At 44.0% G+C, this 21,395-nt stretch overlaps 1 protein-coding gene across 18 annotated transcripts in view; it reads right to left on the reverse strand.

The window, feature by feature from the left end:
- DUSP16 (dual specificity phosphatase 16) overlaps positions 1 to 21,395 on the reverse strand; it is an 84,281-nt gene that overhangs the window by 39,751 nt on the left and 23,135 nt on the right. For 15 of the 18 annotated variants that reach the window (XM_022577620.3, XM_089920326.1, XM_022577619.2 and 12 more), the window contains 2 exons: positions 6,399 to 6,989; positions 5,268 to 5,406 (listed from right to left, as the gene is read on the reverse strand). In XM_022577620.3, the coding sequence (XP_022433328.1) occupies positions 5,268 to 5,406; positions 6,399 to 6,626 (367 nt within the window). In that variant the 5' untranslated portion in view covers positions 6,627 to 6,989. Of the gene's footprint in view, positions 1 to 5,267; positions 5,407 to 6,398; positions 6,990 to 11,181; positions 11,283 to 21,395 lie in introns of those variants that run through there. The other 3 variants (XM_089920325.1, XM_089920317.1, XM_089920330.1) reach the window with 2 other exon arrangements.

A 21,395-nucleotide genomic window follows, 5' to 3' on the forward strand; every position in this document is an offset into this window, starting at 1 on the left:
ATTAATCTAAGACCTTAGCTGTGTTTGGAGACAAAATGTTTCTAAGAGCCCTCAGCACTGCTCCTGACACTAACCCCAATGGTATCTTCTATCATTATCCGGAGTGGTATTTCAGCTCAGGACAGAGTAGACTTTTATTTGATGATTCCCCCCAGCTGAAAAAATTTAATGCTTAAAAATTTTATATACAGTCTGTTTTCATACATTGCTTCTCCCATAAAATGTGAAGTAAGAATATGACTCTGAAGTCCACAAAGAGGCTGAGAGATAAAGCAGAAACTAACACACCACTGTAAAGCAATTATACCCCAATAAAGATGTTAAAAAAAAAAAAAAAAAGAGGCTGAGAGAGAGCTACCACAAAAGCACAGGCCTGATCTGAAGTGGGCACCCCTGATTCTCAGTCTAGCCTCCTGAGGGAATTCCAGACGACTCGGGAATTACTGCAGACAGGGGCCTGGGCGCACAGTGAGAAGAGTGAGAGCTGGGGAGAGTCACGCAAGGGCTCTGTTATTTTCCTCGTCTGTAAATGAAAGGGCTGAGGTCTGTGATTCAGTTAGGGTTTTTTGCTGCAGGGCGATCCTGTGCCTCAACACAGGGTAGAAATGAGTGCTGCAGAATTAGCAAACTTTCGTGGGTCCCTTTTGCTTTTACTCAGAGTTCCAACAGCGAGGAAAGAGAAGAAAATAATAGAACAGCAATCTTTGTTTCTACTAAATGAACCCACTTACTCTTCTGTTTCCTCTATGTCAGCACACGCAAAAAATGTCTAGATTCGGTGGTTTTTCTTTCTTTCTAATATATTTGTTTTCAATCTGGCACCCTTAGAAATATACTGATAATAGACAAAGGCAAGTAAAATACAGTAATATAATGAATAAAGGCCAAGAAACAAGATTATTTTTTAGAGAGAACTAGTTTTCTGAAGGTTAACAAGACCAAAAAAGTTGATCAATAAGTCAAGGTTGGCAACTGTTTATATCCATCAACGATGAGGGACAACTTTCCAAAGGGATCCAAGTTCATTCTTTTTGGCTAAGATGAGGCTACAATTCATAGTAAAACCCTTTAATCCCTGGGGGTGAAACAATGCTATGGTCTAATCTGGCTTGGTTATTGGGAGACTGCTGGGAGACTTATTAATGGCTAAGCAGGATAAGCAATTTAATTTTTTTTTAAATAAATTTATTTATTTGTTTTTGGCTGCGTTGGGTCTTGGTTTCTGCACGTGTGCATCCCCTAGTTGCAGCGAGCAGGGGCTACTCTTCACTGCGGTGCGCGGGCTTCTCATTGCGGTGGCTTCTCTTATTGCAAAGCGTGGGCTCTAGGCGCGCAAGCTTCAGTAGTTGTGGCACCCGGGCTCAGTAGTTGTGGCGCACGGGCTTAGTTGCTCCACGGCGTGTGGGATCTTCCTGGACCAGGGCTTTAACCCGTGTCCTCTGCACTGGCAGGTGAATTCCTATCTACTGCGCCATCAGGGAAGTCCCTCAATTTACTTTTAAAGTACAAAAGAAATTATTTCAACTGTTCTCAATTCATATGGATTCAAGGGCTTGTATCCACCTATGAGTGGCACTAGGTTTTCTAGAGCTCGTAGCTCCTCATCAAAGCTCAGGATTTAAGCCCTGTTTAATTGTACTAGAGTTGAGTTTTGTTTTTTGGCCACACCACGTGGCTTGTGGGGTCTTAGTTCCCCGACCAGGGATTGAACCCAGGCCCTCAGCAGTGAGAACTCAGAGTCCTAACCACTGGGCCACCGGGGGATTCCCTGTACTAGCGTATTTATTAGATCTTAAAATCATGTTGAAATCTGCTTCAATAGATGGAAACATTTTCGTGTTAGATACTTTTCCCATAGCAGCTATATTTTTGCTCTACCTGAACAAAGACAACTTGCAAATCATTTATGTCAAAATATCCTCGTTTTCGCTACACTTTCAGATTAGTTTCATCGCTGTTTAATCACTTACAAATTAAACTAAATGAATAAAATAAGTCATATGAAACACAAATGGTATAAACCTACATGTAAGCTCATTTATATTTCAGATATCCATTGAAAACTGAAGAAGTGCTAGGCCTTGTGGGGAACACAGGGATGAAAAAGACACAGTCCTCGGCTTGAAAACAGAGAATCCAGGAGGGGGGTTAAGCTAACAAATGAAGAAGATACATGACAACATAAGTTTAACTAAGATTTTAAGATACTAATCGAAGACTCGCATGTGGCATATGGCTATCAAATATTAATCACTTGGTTTAGAATACTGGCTGGGCTTAAAAAGAGGGAAAGTTGATCAGTCAGGGGTCAAGATCACTGGCTGAGTAGGGCCCACAGATGTGGCCAGTACAGGCCGAGTTCACTGCAGACCCAGGTTCTAAGTTTCAGGACTGGAAGGCTTGGGACCCCGTCTCACTGATAATCAGCTGTCAAAGAGGCTTAACAGGACCACTTTCCCCGGCAGAAGCTGCAGTTTACCAGGCTAGCCTGTCCCAGAGCAGAGCCTGCTGTTCCACAGGGAAGAATTAAGCCCACTGAGCTCCAGTGCAGCTTCCCCGAATCCAACCCTCTCCCGAAACGGAGTCTTCGTTGTTAGTGTCCATGTAACTAGGTCCCACAGGTTAAGTCTGGGTCTCCTCTTGCTTGAGGAAAAGGGCTTATTAAGATGCTTCCTCTATCAGTTCCTTGGGGAGGTCCTCTTCTTCCCCTTCTCCAGAGTCACTGCTCCCTAGGTAAGGTGGCCCTGCGAAGGTGAATGGAATTCGGGCCATAATTCTTCACGCCATATACTGATATAATGACCATAAAAAAACCATCTGACGTATCTAATACTTTCTTCCTGTCAATCTCAAAGTAACTGAAAGCTCTAAAGTAATGGAGAAATCACTCCAAGAAACCACTTTGTCTTTCTATTATCACATCCCCCCCAGGGCCGACAAGCATCTGTGTGACTGCTGAAAGCATCAGGGGCAGCTTGTAGTGAAACTTGTCTCCAGCAACCCTGTCATTTCCCGTAGCACCTGTGGGTCGCTAGCATGCTTTTCCAAGGTCAGTTATTTTCCCCGAAGCAAAATATTTAAGAAACACGTGTTGATATGTCCTTCTACCCCACATCCCTGGGACGTCCTCTAGAGCAGCTGCTGGAACTTGGCAAAAAACAAAAAAACGAAAGGACAAAACAAAAAAAAAAACCACTGCCGAGAACTGATGGTCACGCCTTCCCCAGCACTCTCTTTCTTCTACTAACTCTCTTTTCTGTCCACTCTGAGGAACAGGCTCACTAACCAAGGGAATTTCCAACTGGTCAGAAGCTTTGGGATGGCCGAGAGGCTTTTAATCATCCGGAACCCTCTCTGAGGTGTCCTAAGAAATCTCGCTGCTCAGAAACTCCCAAACAAGGTCATTCAGTACTTGAAGCCACCTTCTAAGCTGAAAGAAATACAGGATTCTGGGGTGTGGATGACGAGACGGAGCTGTGAATACACGTATGTGGTTCTCGGAGCTGCCTCGATGGGCTTTCCTTTAGGCCTAGGACCCATTTCCCGTACAAAGTGGGGATGCCAGGGTTTCTGACCAGCACCATCCCACGTATCCCTAGGGCTGATCTTGATGGTCAGAATGAGTCCTTTTCCTTCCTTACTGCCCAGTGAGCACCCCTCCCAAAGCCGCACATGGCTGGAAAGAACCTTCCACATAACAAGGGAGAGCTCCTCGGGAAAGAGGAGAAACGACTTGAGTAACTAAAACTCGACATGAGCTCATTCCTCCAGGAGCGTCCGCCTGGCCAAGCCGTCGGGTCAGAGCCCCCGTAGAGAAAAGCGTCTCAAACAAGAGCAAAGAGGGATAATCACCTTCCCTCTGGGTGCACCCTCTTTAAGAAAAACCCTGGTTCCGTCGATAGGGTTCCAAGGTAAAGTCCCTCACAGTGGCTCCAAGAAGCATGACTGCGTTCCTAAACTCAGCAACCGAGGTGAGTGGAACTCTAATAACAGTTGTCAGGTTTAACACAGTTACACTCCCAGTAAAAGACCACGCCTACCAAGAGACACAGAACCTAATGCTATAATTCTCCATTACAGAGTTCTGAGAGCTACGTTCTGAGACAAGCTGGCTTCACTTTAGGACAGGATTGCAGCGTAGATGAAACGTGTGCCAACAGACGACCTGAAAGTGACAGGTAACTATGCTTACTCTTTGAAACCAGGAGCAAAAGCTGACGAGGGAGAAATGAAGACACAGAAGTCTCATTGAAACCTTCAGAGAGTTTAAATGTGGTAACAAACCAACAACTGATTCATCCTATTCTCTTCCAACTGAAACGTCCATAGTCTAACGATCAGTTGCCAGTTAACATCAAGCTCACCGGACTCTCCCTGCAACAAAAGACGAAAGGTGCGAAAGTGACAATGTCTGTCAATATTTTGTTTTTCTTAGATCAGATTTTTGAAAGTGATCTTGCCGATCACTGTGGCAGAATCTGCTGGACACAGCGGCTTTGTGGTAAAGGTTACTGCGCATTGTCAAACTGTATTCCCTGCTCTGGGAGCCAGAGTGAGTGAAAGGGCTTCGGTACTGTCTGCCAATCGGGGAGAGCAAAGGATCAACAGTCTGCTCTGGAATTTGATGAGATGGAACTCCCACACCACCCTCCTTTAGGGCAGATATAAAATAGCTAGTCCTTTCCACGCACTTTACAAAGTCAGCTGGTTGCTTAGCGTTTGCAAGCTGAGACTTTTTTCAGTTGTGAAAGCAAAACAAAAATACGCAAGTTAGTTTTAAAATTTTCCCTCTGATTATTGGAAGAAATATTCCGCACACATTCTCTTTCTATCTCATTGTACATAACGTCCAGGAGGGGTGATCTTATCGCTGGAGTCCACTTCACCCAAAAATGTTTAGCAGGGGTTCACACTGAAGGCTGGGCGGGTCCTCTCCTTGGGGGTGGGCACTGAGAGCGAGCTGAAATGCAGAGCATTCGGTGTTCGTAGATCTATACGGGCACACAGACCTACACGGCACTTCTGGCTAATAAATACCAGATGAAGAGGCATTTGAGCTAAATCAAAAATACACTGACCAATGGGGAAGAACAACAGCATTCAGGTTAACTAGAATAGTTACGTCAATCAGAAGCTATAAATAAGTCATTTTACACAGTGACCTCAAAGTTGCGTCCACCTAGTGTACTTCGAGCTCGCTGTGGAACCCTGCTTACTCACAGGCTCAAGGAGGTTGCGAGTCCTCACAGTTGTACCACAAGCCTTACCTGCCAGCAGGTGAACAGAGCTGAAGCTCTTCTCCAGTTTAGCCAGGAGTACAGTGAGAAAACAGTCTGAGGCCAGAGAGGCCACATCTTGGGAGCTTTGATCGTAAACTACAACCTTCTGACTGCAATCAACGTCGACCTAAAATGCAAACGTGAGGCTGTCAGGGAGGAAAGCGAGGAAAATAATCCCATACACCTCTGCTGCTGAAGCAAGTAACTGCTTCCTGTTTTCCTTAATAATCTGAATAAAAACGAGATGTAGTCAAATGTACTGGATAAACCAAGCATACGCACGGTTTAAATGTCTGCAAAAATCAACATTTACAAGGCAAACTTGATGCTATTTCTGTGTAAATGTGCTCAAAACTCCTTAGTTTTAAATCCTTAACACGATAACAGGGTAAAAACGTGTACAACAAAATAATACGCAAAATAAACGTAACGATCCCGATCCCCCGCACTAAAGAAACATTTAAAATGGTTTCTACTCAGTAACAAATCAGCTTTTCGTAAGATTAAAGCATGAACTCATTTTTATTCCTGAACAAAACAAATAGCCTTACCTACCACAAAGCTGACAGTCTGGAATCCTAAGAAAAACTTTCCTTGAAGATCCTTAAATTCTGACCATCACCTTAACTTCCCACAAATAAAAAACACTTGTAATATAATTAGTTTCTACTTTCTCGTCAAGGCACTTGAAAAGAATGATTTCCTTTCAGTACATTTGTAAACAACATAAAACCATGTATTAGTTACTAATAATATACAAACAATATTATATACTATTATATAATTGCTAACAATTGAGTATTATAATATACTGTATTAGACATAACTTTTTATTTGTGTTAAATTAATAAAACAACTTTTAGCATTAATAAGGAAACATAGCACTGGATCAAATAAAAACAAGTTAAGCTTTCTGTGTAGCTTAGAAATATCCTCAGGTGTGACAGTGTCTGCAATTAGTGAATTATTCTGAGGTGTCATAAGGTATCAAAGTTTAGAAAAAGCAACCAAAACTTCCTCAAATTACTTCCTCCCCTTAAAAAGGAGGCTTCATTTAAAATGATTCCCCATTCAGCAGGTCCATTTATTTTAAAAAGGAAAAAAAAAGCAAGCATGTACCTTATGTTTGGCTGAGTGCTGGATGAGCTCTGTAATTAACACTTTGTCCTGTTGCAACCTTCGCTTCATAAGCTTGGAGCAGTTGATATTAATGGCTTCCAAAATGTGGGACGTATTGTATTCCACAAATGGCCGGCTATCAATTAGCAGCACTTTTTCCGTTCCACTTTCCAGCAGAGCCACCAACCTCTCAGTAACAATTTGAGTTCCAATCATCTCATGGGCCATGACAACAATAAGTCCTCTTTTCCCACCTCCTCCTTTAATTTGCCACGATGATGTAATGGTGGTGTGCTCAAAGGCTCAGCCACTCCATTGTACTGAAATGTATGAGGTCAGGCTGGTGGCGACTGGCAAGAGGAGAGTTAAACCCATTTTCAGCAAGAGCCCTCCAAGTGAATGTCTCTTTCTCTTTCCCGTTGATGTGCTCTCGCAGAGGCCTCCTGCCACAAAGCAGCCCCTCACATTTGATTCATAAAGAGATGACTGGAATAACCATTCCAACAAAAGATGCTTTGGGGCAGCCAGTGCATTACATCATTCTTTACCTCTGTTCCCTCGCTCCAACAGCTTTACATGGGGCTGAAAAGCCTACATGGAGAGAGAATGACAGACGGAAAACAAAACATGGGGGTCAAAAAAAGAAAGAGCATCGGATTAGAGGGAGTGTATGATTCATAATATTTACCCCATTAATCTAATTCCATACTTGATGCACTGTTTCATTTGAACAAACAAACAAAAAGGACAAGTAGGTATGGCTTCAGGAAACGTACTAATGATGATTCGCTTTCACCGCAAAATATAAAAACTCAAAGATGACAAAACAAGACAGAGTCATGAATTATATATAATCACCTGGGGGCCCAGAACTACTTGACTTACAGTATGAAATGAAAAGAGCTGTAGAAAGCCAGTCCAAGCATTTTTATTCCAGATTTTATTTGCTTATTTCTTGAAAATAGCACAAAAAACAACCACCTAAGATCAGGTTAGCAATCTGACGTTGTCAGGACATAAAAATCTTTCCTGATGGCTTGAGAATTACTATGGTAAATGGAGTGTGTGTGCTGTGAGCATTCCTTGAAACTACCCTCAGGAAGAAGAGGCAGGAAAATGGGAGGTTCTGTAAATTTCGGCTGCCTTTTAAGGAAGAGGAGGGGCAATGACTGATGTACTTGTCACACCAAGTGCTGAACTAGCTGCTGGGGGCCTGTGAGGCATCCACTCCACCCAGGGCGACTCACAGCTAAGATCCTGGCCGGTCCTCCGCCTCCATTCGCTTTTTCTTGTACCTCATTTTTGAGAGACTCACTGATTCCCAGCCTCAGAAAATCTCACACCTTGACCTCGGACTCTAGGTCAGCAACCCAGGCATACGAGAGCCCTTAATACTGGACCTGATGCTTACTTATTCTTGCCAGACTCCTAAGATAGACCATTTCCTAGTTAACGCTAGTTGGAGTTTTGTGCCCAGAGCTTAAGCCCGCACCCGGACCTTCAATATTCTCACGTTCCTATCTCCCCGGTCCATCTCTGCTTATAGGAAATGCCCTACTACATAAAACTAGATGTCCACTGTTGGCATTCGACTTCTAGAGGTTAAACTACTTGATGGCAGACGTTTTGTATTGTATTTCTTACTTCCACAGTGTTTTGCACATAAGATATTCAATTTACACTGTTACAAGTTAGTAAAATCCTCCTTGTTCCAGAATAATTCATATGTGATTAACTGATTTTGGATTAGGATGACAGACCCCCTCAAACATCATGGGGTCCTGTTTCCTAATTTCAGACTCAGAAATTAGAAACTGAAGCATGGAGAAGTAGGAGTAGACAGGATAGAGAGAGGAGTGGCCTCGCCCTTTACTTGTTACATAACTTGGGACAAATCATATTAACCTCTCTGACCACACTTTCCTCATCTCTAAAAGGTACATATAGTATTGGCCTTGTCTCCTCACAAAGTTTGTTTTGAGGATGAAATTATGTCAGTTATCTAAAGAGAGTAAGTCAGAAAGCAACTAGTCATCACACAGAGAAAGGAGGAAAAATGCTGTAAAGATGCCAATGGTGAACAGAGCTGCCTTGCATCTGGAATCTGAAAGGCATCCCTCAGCAGATAAAGACGGGGCAATTCCATCCTGCTACAGTCCGGCTTCAGCCAGGCTGTGCCGCTTCTCACGGAGCCAGACATCCACGGCGTTAGAAGGCACCTGAGAAGCCATCTCGTCTAGCCTCACATCTCACAAATCAGCTCCACATAATACATTATTTTTCCATTTCGTATCTTCATTATACGGATGTATTATTTTTAGTACAGCTTAATGGCAATGAAGCACAAAAGTCATCTCTACCTTCGACTGAAGAAACCAGAGCAGAGAATTTGTCCTACTCAATCAACCAATGCACATTCGCACAGCACCTACCCAGGGTATTTCTGACTCAAGTCCTGACTGCCCGGTGACACAGTTCACAGCCACGCAAGGTCCTGGGCTCGGATGGCCTGACTCCCTCACCGGGGCTCCCACTCCCGGGTTACCCTGTTTTCCTAAGAACCTGTCCCCACAATGAAGCTGCACTGAGACAGAGTGACGTGACTTGTCCACGCGGGAGCCCGGGCAGCGCAGAAAGTGGAAACCCGAGAACGGGAGCAAGTGGATGCCAACAATGGCCTGAGTCTCTGGGCCCCATTGGCTCCTCTCAGTGGTGCAAACCGGGCAGGACAAAGCAGTTATCTGGGTTAGCAGATCGAGGGACAAAGGGAGGGAGAAGACGGCAAACATGCAAAAGCTGAGTGAGAAAGTTCTCATCTTTGCTTCCCTCCAGCCAACTCTCAGAAGCCCAGATCACTGAAACCCAAGGCAGGCTGTGGCCAACAGGTCCACCGGGAAGAAAACGGTCATTCCTCCCCAGAGAACCAGAGTCGGTCGTTCCGGATAGAAAAAGACCCTTTCCCTGACCAAGAAGAGGTCTGGTCAAAGTGACCCTGACATGAGGATGTAGCTGAAACAAAACAGTGAAGGTGAACTGAGGATAAAGTGACTCCTTTCACATTGTCCTGCGGCCAGCTGGAGCCCTCTGACAGCACCTTCATGCGTAACATCTGATGTTCTGAGGTCCCAGGTGGCTACAGAGGAGGCCGAGGCTGCCAAGGGGCTGTGGAAGGTGAGGTAACAACAGCCTTAAGCCTCGTTCACTTGCAGCTACAGAATTCTGGGGAAGACCGCATCCTAGGCGACAGCTCTAATTTAGAAATTTCTCTCCATTCATTGTTCTTTCCGAAGAAGGTCAACACGCTGAGATCAGGGACGCGTCTGTGTTAGTTTTGTTCTCGGAATCTCTTGCATCAAGTAGGATTTAAGAGATGACAGGAGAATATTTGATAGTTGGCACCCCAACAAGCTCATCTTACCCCAAAATCTCTTCAAGAAGTCAGAAGGCATACAAATTTTTAGATGGAACACGGGGGCCCAAGTGCACATAGCAAAGCCCAGGGCAGGCCAGCTTTGCTATTTACCTATTTTCTTAGACAATTTTAAAAGTTTTAATTAATTTCTTTCTATTTTTAGTAGAGTATAGTCACATGGCTCAAAAAAAATAAAAAATAGAAAACTGTATACACACTATGAATACGTATACTTTATCCAACCAATGTTTGTCCACTATATTTCAATAAAGCTGTTAAAAGTGCCATTATATTCAAAGTCCAACAAATACATTTAAGTGAAAAAAACGAGCACATTGAAAATCCTTCTCCCGCCCTCGTCCTCCACCTGCCCAGGTCCTCCCTGGCCCTCTAACTGGTAAACACTGTTAATAGTTTCTTCTGATTTCTTCCAAAGATTTTTTTAAATGAAAATAGAATAAAACACTATATATTCTTTTCCTTTTCCTTCTCTGTTCAACTGGATACACAGTACTGTTACACATCCTGCTTTTTCTTTCACTTAAAATACTCCAATTTGATTTTTTCCAAATTTAATTAGAATGTAATACAACCTATATATCCATGGGTCTCCCATACATGCGCTTTTGGAAATCTAAATAAAACGTGTAGAAATACTCAACCTTAAAAGACAACTCCCAACCATAATTCAAAAAGAGTCATGTACCACAATGTTCACTGCAGCTCTATTTACAATAGCCAGGACATGGAAGCAACCTAAGTGTCCATCGACAGATGAATGGATAAGGAAGATGTGGCACATATACACAATGGAATATTACTCAACCATAAAGAGAAACGAAACTGAGTTACCTGTAGTGAGGTGGATGGACCTAGAGTCTGTCATACAGAGTGAAGTAAGTCAGAAAGAGCAAAACAAATACCGTATGCTAACACATATATATGGAATCCAAAAAAAAAGGTTCTGAAGAACCTAGGGGCAGGACAGGAATAAAGACACAGACCTACTAGACAATGGACTTGAGGACACGGGGAGGGGGAAGGGTAAGCTGTGACGAAGTGAGAGAGTGGCGTGGACATATATACACTACCAAATGTAAAATAGATAGCTAGCGGGAAGCAGCCGCATAGCACAGGGAGATCAGCTCAGTGCTTTGTGACCACCTAGAGGGGTGGGATAGGGAAGGTGGGAGGGAGGGAGACACAAGAGGGAAGAGATATCGGATATATGTATATCTATAGCTGATTCACTTTGTTATAAAGCAGAAACTAACACACCGCTGTAAAGCAATCATACTCCAATAAAGATGTTAAAAAAAAAAAAAGACAGCTCCCCCTTTCCTCTAGCATTACACCCAATCGGCTGTTTACCTGAGGACCAAAAGGCTGAGGAGTAATTCACGACAATGTGCTTGAAGGGTCAGCAAGCTGCTTTATGGCATCCTAATGGGAGAGTATCCTCTGGAGCGACTCTGACTCAAGAGAAATTTAAAATGTGACACTCATGTTCAAGGAAGCACGAAATTTATCTCTTAAAGGACAACCTGCTGCAACCTGGGCTGTTCCCACCCAAAGAGAGGGCGGCACCACAAGTTCCCCGTATGGAGGCCATGGGGCCGCTGAAGGTCAAGGCCTTCAGCCGCGTCACTCTGCTGCCACCCCGTCCCTGCAGACCTCAAGAGCGATGTTCAAGGTCTCCCACCTGGGCCGCCCTCCGGGCTGCCTGGGGATCGTGCTGAGGGAGCCCTGGACCACGATGCTACCCAGGAGATGGGGCTGGGGCAGCAGAGACTCTCTCCTCAAGAGAAGGGTGATGGGACGCCCCAGTCCACCACTGAGGAAATCTAGGAGGCGGCCGGCCTTCAGAAGACAGCGACATAACCCTTCTATATACATACAAGAGTTTTCTATTTAAAAAAAAAAAAGGGAAGAGATATGGGGACATATGTATATGTATAACTGATTCACTTTGTTATAAAGCAGAAACTAACACACCATTGTAAAGCAATTATACTCCAATAAAGATGTTAAAAAAATAAAAAATTAAATTAAATTAAATTAAATTTTTAAAAAGGTCAGTATTTATTATACCGAAGACTAGTAACCTTAACCGGGTCCACTGAACAAATATTTACAAAGTATCCTAGTTTCAGGAATAAAGGATTTAAAAGACTTTATTTATGAAGAGATGGAGAGAGGCAGAGGCAATATATTAGTATAAGAAAATACACACATCAGGGAACAACGTGGGCAGATCCCCTGAAGAGGGGCCAATTGTGGTATATTTTACATTTCAGCAAACAATTTACGTTTCCTATTTTATAACATTTAATACTGACATAAACTGTGTAAGAACCTTCCACCCTAACATACAATATTTGAAGTTTTTCTGTGTAACTTACGTTTGAGATTCCATTCGGTTACCTATGGAAATGCATCTATGACTTTATAATGGAAATTAGGAGAGTGTTATTTGTTCAAACTCACTCTACATCCAACTTCGCAAGAGTATCAATGGACTAAAGAATACCACTGAATTAGTTATGTGGGAGAACTGTTAAGTCTAAGACTATTTTGATGACCAATTTAATTAAAAGAACGAAATAAAGCTCAACTGGCTAAGAACCAGTATTTGCCATTAGAGTAATTAGCTGAGAGGAAAAGTGTTTTGTTTTGATTGCAGCCTTTACTTGACTTGTAGCCTTTAAAGCTAGTGTCCAACCAGCAAATTTTTAAAAGATTGAGGTCGTTTTTAAATGACTGGTAAGCGTCTCCCTCCTCTTCTCAGATGAGGCGTTATTCAGCAAATTTTTTAAAGACTGAGGTCATTTTTAAATGACTGGTAAGCGTCTCCCTCCTCTTCTCAGATGAGGCGTTATTCTTTTCGACTTCCCAGATACGATCCTGGCTTCTCGGTGGGTCACACTGCACTGGGTCTATCCCACCAGGAAAGAGGTGAGGCCCTTTCTCGCACACGATTCTCCCTCTGGGGCTGTCGCCAGCACAGCTGCCCCGGTGCCCACATCAGGGCCCACAGGCTGCCCCCCATCCCACCCCCCAGTTCCATTTTAAAACACTCCTTTTTCAAAGGAATTCTCAGGAAAGGGGAAAGGACCCCAAAGCTGAGGACAGTGACCGAGCCTTGTCTGGTTGGGCTTCAGCTCAAGTTCAGATTCTCAGAGAATTTATGGAAAGCATATAATCAGTGAGAAGTTTAAGACTGGCTTGTTGTTTAGCTATTAAACTACAAGCCAGTCTTAAATTTTTTTTCCTCCAGTAAAACTGAAGAAATAGGCAACAGGATACACCAAACAGGCTTTCAGCAGAGCCTTACACACAGAGTATTAATAAGAGAAAAACTTAACAAATCAAAAGCGAAAAAAGGCGGCCATGATGTCCGGAAGCTTGAGCATCTTGGACTCGGACCATTTTAATCCTACGTTGATTAACGCGCCTCTGCCTCACACGCTGCGGGTTAACCCTGACAGAAATTCTGAGGTCTGGTATTTGGTAAAACGTATGCCGTAAAGAAACAAAAACAAACCCGAAACCATCCTCACCAAAGCCAAGAGGGCTATACGAGCTTAATGCACTTCTCAGTCACCTATTCCTGCCTTGGCCATATTTTCTCACCCCAGCATAGAGGACGCAACCTGACGAGTGGTGGCGATAACGGGATAGAGGTTGCTTGAATCACTGTCTGGACAGAGCTAGGCATGGGGACAACATCTGTCAGCACTGGAAAAATCCAACAACCGCCTCTCAGCAACTCACAGCACTGTAGGAAGAACACGCTCTTATCAGAGGCTCAGGTTGTTTACACGCATCTCAAGGATCCACAAAGGCTGGAAGAGTAGCCATCCTTCAGAGACGCGATACAAGGCCTCTGCTGCAGACACAGACCGGCCCAGGCAGAGTCCAGATCTGGGAGAAGCCTTCCCCAAGTTTCTGCTGAGGAAGGGCACTGCGCTCTTGGAACTGGCTCACCGGAAGCCTCCCGTTTATGGTCACCTGTTCTACCAGCTTCCGCCTCCCTGACCCACCTGAGCTCTCCGCCCCACTCCACCCCCTCCCCCCTCCTCCGCTCCTCTTTCCTGCCTCCACACCAGTTATCCATCCCCGACACACTCCTGCCCCAGGGCTCCCTCACTTACCCTTCTGCATTTAAAGCTTCCTCCTGGCACCCTGACTGACAACGACGGACTCTACACCCCCAGAAGCAGTAGTCTTGAGGGGGTGGGAATGAAGGACCCCTGGATGGAGTGGCTGGCAAGAGGAATGTGGCCAGAGGCTGGTTTAATCTGAGAGCTGAGGAGAACCCGTTGTGCAAGGATATTCGCAATAAAGCTGGGCTGGAGGCAGGGGAGGAGAGATTCAGAATGTTAGCTGGGGAATAACTGGTACATCCTGGTTTTCCTGAGCATCTGTCAGGCCTACGGCAGCTCATTCAGTCAACTAACAAATGGTTATCGGGCACCTAATAAGTGTCAGGCACTGCTGTGGAAATGCAACCAAAATGAACGAGGCAAGAGCTCTTGTCCTCCTGGAGTTTCTAACTGAATGACGAGATGCATAATAAACAGCAACAACAGCAAAACGTGTCGCATGAGAGATGGTGACCAGTGCCGTGGAGAAAAAATCAAGCAGGGAAAGGAGAAGGAGAACGGAGGTGGAGGGGTTAAAGTTTTAAACAGAGCAGTCAGAGAAGTCCTTGCTCTGATGGTCAAGTAAAGCCCATGAGGGAGGTGGAAGATGGCTACGTGGACGCCTGGGAGACTAGTTCTCTATGTCAGGGCTTGAGGCCAATGAATATGTTGACCAAGGTAATGCTGAATTGGGCAAATGCCAGGAAAAGATGTGGCAGGTGTTCAGTCTTCCTTCAGAACTATGGTTATATCTTTTGGAAATGAAGCAGTTTTAGTCACTTGAAACTTAAGCGTAAAATATACAAACACACAAGAAAGTTTAGTATAGTTGCTTCCTTAAAACTACAAAGGAAGAAGCCGTGGTTCCTATGTTAGTGCATTACTTGGCAAAGAACTAAAAAGAAACACTGTAACAAGAAAGATTACTATTAATGCTAATTTAATACGATTCTTCCAACTCCACAAATGCGTAGTACCTCATAACAGAATCTTGGCTTTATAACACAGAATGTAGGAAAACATCAAAGACATGTTGAACAAAATGCACGCTTGAGTAGAGCTATACAACAAGGAAATCATTTAAAGGAGGTTTACATTAAAATAAAGAAAAATGCTTTCAAGGAGCTCTCCTTGTCAGAAGGTGTATCGAATCCTTACCACAAGGCCTTTGTAAGAGAGATTACTGTATTCAGGGGGGTAGGTAATGCTAATATAAACTTATCATCTTTATCCATGCACCACAGTTAGCCCACCTACCCCCAAACAGCAAAATTCCACTACCTAACAGGTGTACTTTCCTGACAAAGAGCTAAATTACTAAAGATATTACGACCAAAGTAAACATGACCAACAATGAAAGATAATCATGATATATAAAGAGGGTAAAATCAACGTACAGAACAGTAGGTAAAGCAGAACCTCAAACACCCACATATATACAAACACACGAACATATATATTCAAAAATGTCATAATAGTTTTGCTTGGGTAAGGGTAATATTTATTATATTCTTTTCTTTCCCATAATCTTGGAAAGTGCAGAAAAATTTAGAGAAAGGGCATGACATCCATGCAGACCCGGGTCCTGAGGGCTCTAGCCCTCCTGAACAGCGCTGTCAAGAAAAGCGTGGGCTGGGAATTCCCTGGCAGTTCAGCGGTTAGGACTCGGTGCTCTCACTGCCTTGGGCGCAGGTTCGATCCCTGGTCAGGGAACTAAGATCCCGCGAGCCGCGTGGTACGGCCAAAAAAAAAAAAAATGTATACACACACACACACACAACGACGACAAAAAAGTGTGCGTTTGGGCAAAGCAAGAATATCAACAAACACGATATAGGGAAGCTGATGGTTACCCTCAAGGTAAAAAGCTGAATCTCTACTTCACAAAAGGGCTTACAAAGGATTATTTTAGTAACAATAACGTTTGGGGGGGTGAGAAAAATTAAATTTTAAATTACACACTTGTGACTATAAACCTGGACTTTTAAAAAGGGTCAGCTGAGGTGTAACTCTTTTAATACAGAAGGGGTTTCTTTCTGTATACACAGGACTCGTAGCTAGCTTTCTAATATATTCCCTAACACTCTTAAAATGTACTTCAATTTATAAAGTTTCCAAAACAAACCTACCTAAAGCATCGCAAATAAAACACCGTGTGACTTTTACTCCTCTCACTGGAAAAGCACAAATTCTTTTCACAGAGTCGCTAAGCGGCCCCGTCACTGTCCTAGCTCCTAAATAGACGCGCACAAGACTTGAACAGATTCCAGGCGTGGCCTTCAAGCCTGGACCACACCTGCTTCCAAGGTCCTGAGGCTAAAAATAACCCTGGGGCCTCAAAAATGGGACACCAGCCAGGCCAGGGGTAGCTGCCGGCCCCCTGCTCCGCTCCACTGACAGTGAAAGCGGGAGCTATGAAGCTCGACGATCACAAAATCCTCCACCACAGGCTCCTGTCTGTCTCTCTGTGCCAACCACCTCCATCCTAGGCCGGCTCAGTTTCTTTTCCCCTTGCTGCCAAAACCAACCCTAGGAAATTAGAAACAAGCGAGGTTTTATGGTGTATTGTTTAAACAAAACAAAAAAAACCTGTGAACCAAGACTCAGGAGACCTTGTTCCTAAGTTCAGCTCCTCTACGAAGGTGCAAAACTGTCACAGCAAGAGTCACATCCTCCAGCCTGTTGTTTCCTCACCTGTGATCACGTAACATCTAAGGATTATCTAAGGATATGATGAGATCGCCGTCAGCGCATCTCAGGTCTTAGCAAGTTGCCCTGACAAGGACAGAGTAGCAGGGCGGATGTGATCATCACGCAGTCACGTTGAGGAGTCAGTCTGCATCCTCCAACAGACAAGTTAAAACGTAACTCCTGGACAATGGCTCCGCAAAAAGCATGGTGAGCAGACAATTTCCTTTGTGGTGGAGGATTTCCATTGCTCCAAGACAATGACTCCCGCTTCTCTGCCAACCCCAGAATTTGCAGGATTCCCCTCTGGGACTGTTACGCTACCAGGTAAGGAAGAAAGAAAGGGAGGGAGGTCGGAGGAGGGGCAGAGGAAGGGGAAGGGGCAGCGGCAGCAGCAGCATCGCTGTTCCCTCCAGGCTCCCGGGCTAATTTAAGTCACGGCATCTGTCTTCACGCTTCCCCTTCTGAGGCCCGGGGAGTCACTGGTGTCAGGAGGCTGCACCACAGGGCAAAGCGGGTGACAGGGCCAGGACCTGGGCCGAAGAATCATAGCGCCACAAGATAGAAGGAGACTGCAGAGCAGCCCAAGATGCTCCCGAGATGGGAGCCCGACTGTGTCCTGTCCTCACCTGTAGTTACTTTTTCCGCTCTGTCCTTTCCACCTTCTATCTTTGTCCTATAATTTGGCTCTAACACACGTCACCAAATGGCAACTTCTGTGCCCTTACCGGTGCTCAGATGCCTTGATGTTTCTTTCTCACTCCCTCTCTCCCTTCATATTCACCTTAATTTCTCTCCTTGGTATTAAAACAGAGCCTCTTCCCTTCTAAGGTTTACCTCTTATCATTAATCATTAATTTTCCTTTTCGGGGGGAACTGCCAAGGCCCCACATGTGTTGCTATTACAGTGAACAGTCATCACTGCTCCAGACTGCTCTGACCCACACTTCCATGGATTCAGGTGTTGTGTCAACCTTTAAAATCTTTTGATTATTTGTTACCTTAGAATAAAAACTTTTATTTCGGAGGAGAGAGGTAAAATTTTCCAGTGAGGTTATTTCATACATGGTCATACTGAGTAGAGATGATTACTTCGGGATCTTACATTTTCACTAGCCCTCAAATGCCCTGATGATCTAGACACTAAAAGTTAAATCCCTACCTAAACCTCAGAGGAAGACAATACAAACGCTCAGTGTCTTCCCACCAGATTATTTAGAAACTAACAAGATCTGAATTATTTTGTAACGGAGAGCTTGGGTCTGAAGCAGGAAGCAAGCGCTGCACGTGTGGACAGAGCTGTCTTCATCCGGAGTCTGCCGGCACCTGTGTCAGCAGCATCCCCGCCCACGCTGCCTGTTTCCTCCACCCCCAGCCTCGGGTGAGCACAAACCCCAGCCCGAGGACCTTCCAAGAGGAAGAAGAAAAGGCAGAGCGGAGACCTAAACAACGGCCGGCCTCTTATCTCTGCTCCCAGTGACTCTATTGGCTAATTTTTAAAAAAGGATTTCCCGCACAATTTGAATAGCAAAATAAATAGTAATGGATTATAACCCACAGCATAAAATAAATAACCATGAGTGCCAAAAAAAAAAAAAAAAAAGAAATTTCTCACAAAACACTTGCTCTATGATGAAAGTTTGAGAGGATGGTGTTTCTATTTGCTTTTTTTTTTTCTTTTTTAATACGTTGTTCTGTCATCTTAACTCCCTCCATCAACTCTGGCGTGACACCGGTCGGGTCCCGGCATGCCGCATGCAACAGGGAACACCTTCCTACCAAAGCCTCACTTTCCCTCTCTGAAAAATACCAAAGTCTGTATTGGTTTAAGTTAAATTAACTTAGATGCCTAAACCAATGCAGGGCACTGTGGGCAAAACAGAAGAGATGGCAGGTCCCTGATGTTAATTGGTTGAGTAAATAGTTTTAAAAAATGACATTTGGACAAACACAAAATGATAATGTGCTGGCAGATGTACAGCAGCTCAGAGGGGAAGGCTTCCCGGCGTTCTGAAGGAAAACAGGGACATGAAGTGCCAGAGAGAAGAGGGAAGAACACTGCAGGTGAAGGCAATGCAGGAGCAAAGGCAGAGGGAGGGGCCGTGCGCAGCTTTTCCCGGCCAGAGCACAGACTGCCTCGGCGAGTAACGAATAAGCTGGTGAAGTAGGAGGGGCCGCTGCTGACACACCTGGACGTCTACAGCCGTCTAAGCCACCGCGAGCTTCAGGAACAGAACAGGAGAACATCACAGAGGAATGTCTCTCTGGGAGCCTTGTATGGATTGAAAGGAGAAAACAGGAGAAAGGAGACTAACCAGTTATCACCTTTACAGTTCTAGTTATCTGAGGATGGGCTCTGCCTAGGAGGGTGACTGTAAAATCCGACAGGAAAAGAAAGATCCAAGAGGCTGGGAGGGTCAAAATCCAAGGCAGCACGCCGGGCACAAAACACCTTTATGAAATAGCGCACTTCCTGACTGAAAGCGCCCATGCAAAGGGCTGCTGAGACTTCAGTATTAAATTATTCCACCACGAGAACACCATCTGAAAATATCTCAATACCCATTCTGTCCTTGCTTCAGATGAACCAATATCAAGCAGAATGAGCAACGTGTACAAGTTCAAGTTTTACTAGTCAGGGCCTGTTGAGAAACCAAAAGAATTAGGCATAGTAGAAGGTCAAAATTACGTAAAGCAGAATGTAAGCAGAGGTGAAGTCCGATGTTGGCATTATGGGTGACTTGCTCCTATATACTGAATATTTTTCAGTAATTTCCCAATTTTCCATTATATATGAGTGTATATGTATATAAAACTTTTGCAACAGAAAATTAAAAGTATATAGTTTTAATCAGTCATAACTCATGTCATTCTCATGCTGTTCAGAGAAGGAAAGAAGATTTGGAAGTCGAGGTACTGGGGCCTACTCTCTGCATTAGCTAAGTAAAAATTATTTTGTAGGAATCATTAACCAAAATAAGTTTTAATACAGAATCATGGGATATATCCAACAGTGACTTAGTAGTCTGAAAAAATTAAAGAGATTTTTAAAATGTAATTACACATCCCTGTGACAACCATGCTCCAAGGCACATGGCATGCGAATGCATTCCAGACAAAGCAGTATAAGTATATACGGTTTAGTACAGGGCAATGCGCCTTTTCCAAATGTAACCTTCAGTATCAAAGACCATATATGCAAAATTAAAATTAAAAGCGAAATGATTACAAATACAGTATGCCTGCCACAAGTGAACTTAGTATAAAGCAGACCACAGGACTGTCTATTAAGTAACTCACTGACTTAAAAACCAAAATATCCAATTTCACCATCTCACCTAAAATGCAGCCCATGGCATAGAGCCTAAGAATAATGTTCATACAGCTCTACTGTTTTATCCCTCTGCCTAGATTCCCAAATAGGTTTAAAAGAAACCTATCACGTTTGCTATCAACACACATAAGCATCACAGAGCGCTAAGTACAGTGCAGCCAATGTTTAGTTTTTTCTCCTGCAAATAGTGTTTGTTTTTCTGAATTCTAGGATTGTGGACTTTCATCTGTAAAACTACAGGAAGAAAAATGAAATGGGTTAGTAGAATAGGCATGTGTTCATTTACTGAGTGCCTACTATATTCAATTCCCTAGAGAGCAACTTCCCACTTTTGTTTAATCACAAGAATTACTTAGGAACTTGATAAAAAATAATCACCCAGGCCCCACCCCTGAAGATCAAGTCTTAGGGTATGGAGTGGAGACTGTGAATTTGTATTTTTGACAAATGCTCCAGAAGTTTCTTAGGGTCATTTTTAAGTACATCTTTAAGTTTGAAAAACAATGCCCTCAAGACACATTTGGGGGACTTCCCTGGTGGTACAGTGGTTAAGAATCCGACTGCCAATGCAGGGGACACGAGTTTGAGCCCTGGGCTGGGAAGATCCCACATGCCGCGGAGCAACTAAGCCCGCGAGCCACAACTACTGAAGCCCAACTGCCACAACTACTGAAGCCTGCGCACCTAGAGCCCGTGCTCCGCAACAAGAGAAGCCACCGCAATGAGAAGCCCACGCACCGCAACAGAGTAGCCCCCGCTCGCTGCAACGAGAAAGCCCGCGCGCAGCAACGAGGACCCAACGCAGCCATAAATAAATAAATAAATTTATTTTTTAAAAAAAGACATGACGGGGTCTCTCAATGTTCACATTCAATGAGTTGTCAAGACCTACTGATCTTCAGTCTCTCTCACCTGGAGGACAGAAAGGTGTGAAAGCTGTGTTTGAACTGAACATAATGGCAACAGGAACTGCCAGTAATGGAGGAATGGGCAGTCAGCCAGAGACCATCCGACTCTCACAGCTGAAGCAGGACGTCCATTCAGTCTAGTGCATGCCTTCTGGTAGGTTAATAATATCCATTTACAAAATGCAAAGTATTTGCCCAAAGTCACACAATTCGTCAGTGGTGGAACAGAGACTAGAGTTTCTATGAACAGTGCTTTCCATAGCCCGACAGAGCTTAACCAAACATTTTGCACATTTTAATAGGCTCCTGAAAGGCACAGAAAGCAACAGATTTCAAAAGATGAAAAATAACACACCCTTTTAAACGCCCGATGCGTGTGGCTGTGAAGAGGAGGGGCCTCATCAAAAGGCCAGCCCGCCACGCAGTTACAAATAGCCACGAACAAAGCAGAGAACCAAGCGATGAGGCGACAAGCCTTCACAGAACACTCACGAAGACTGAGGAACCCTG

Source organism: Delphinapterus leucas, chromosome 11, assembly GCF_059928025.1.
Source record: "Delphinapterus leucas isolate spDelLeu-1000000601 "Yukka" chromosome 11, BTC_Dleu_Yukka2, whole genome shotgun sequence".
NCBI classification, from domain to species: domain Eukaryota; kingdom Metazoa; phylum Chordata; class Mammalia; order Artiodactyla; family Monodontidae; genus Delphinapterus; species Delphinapterus leucas.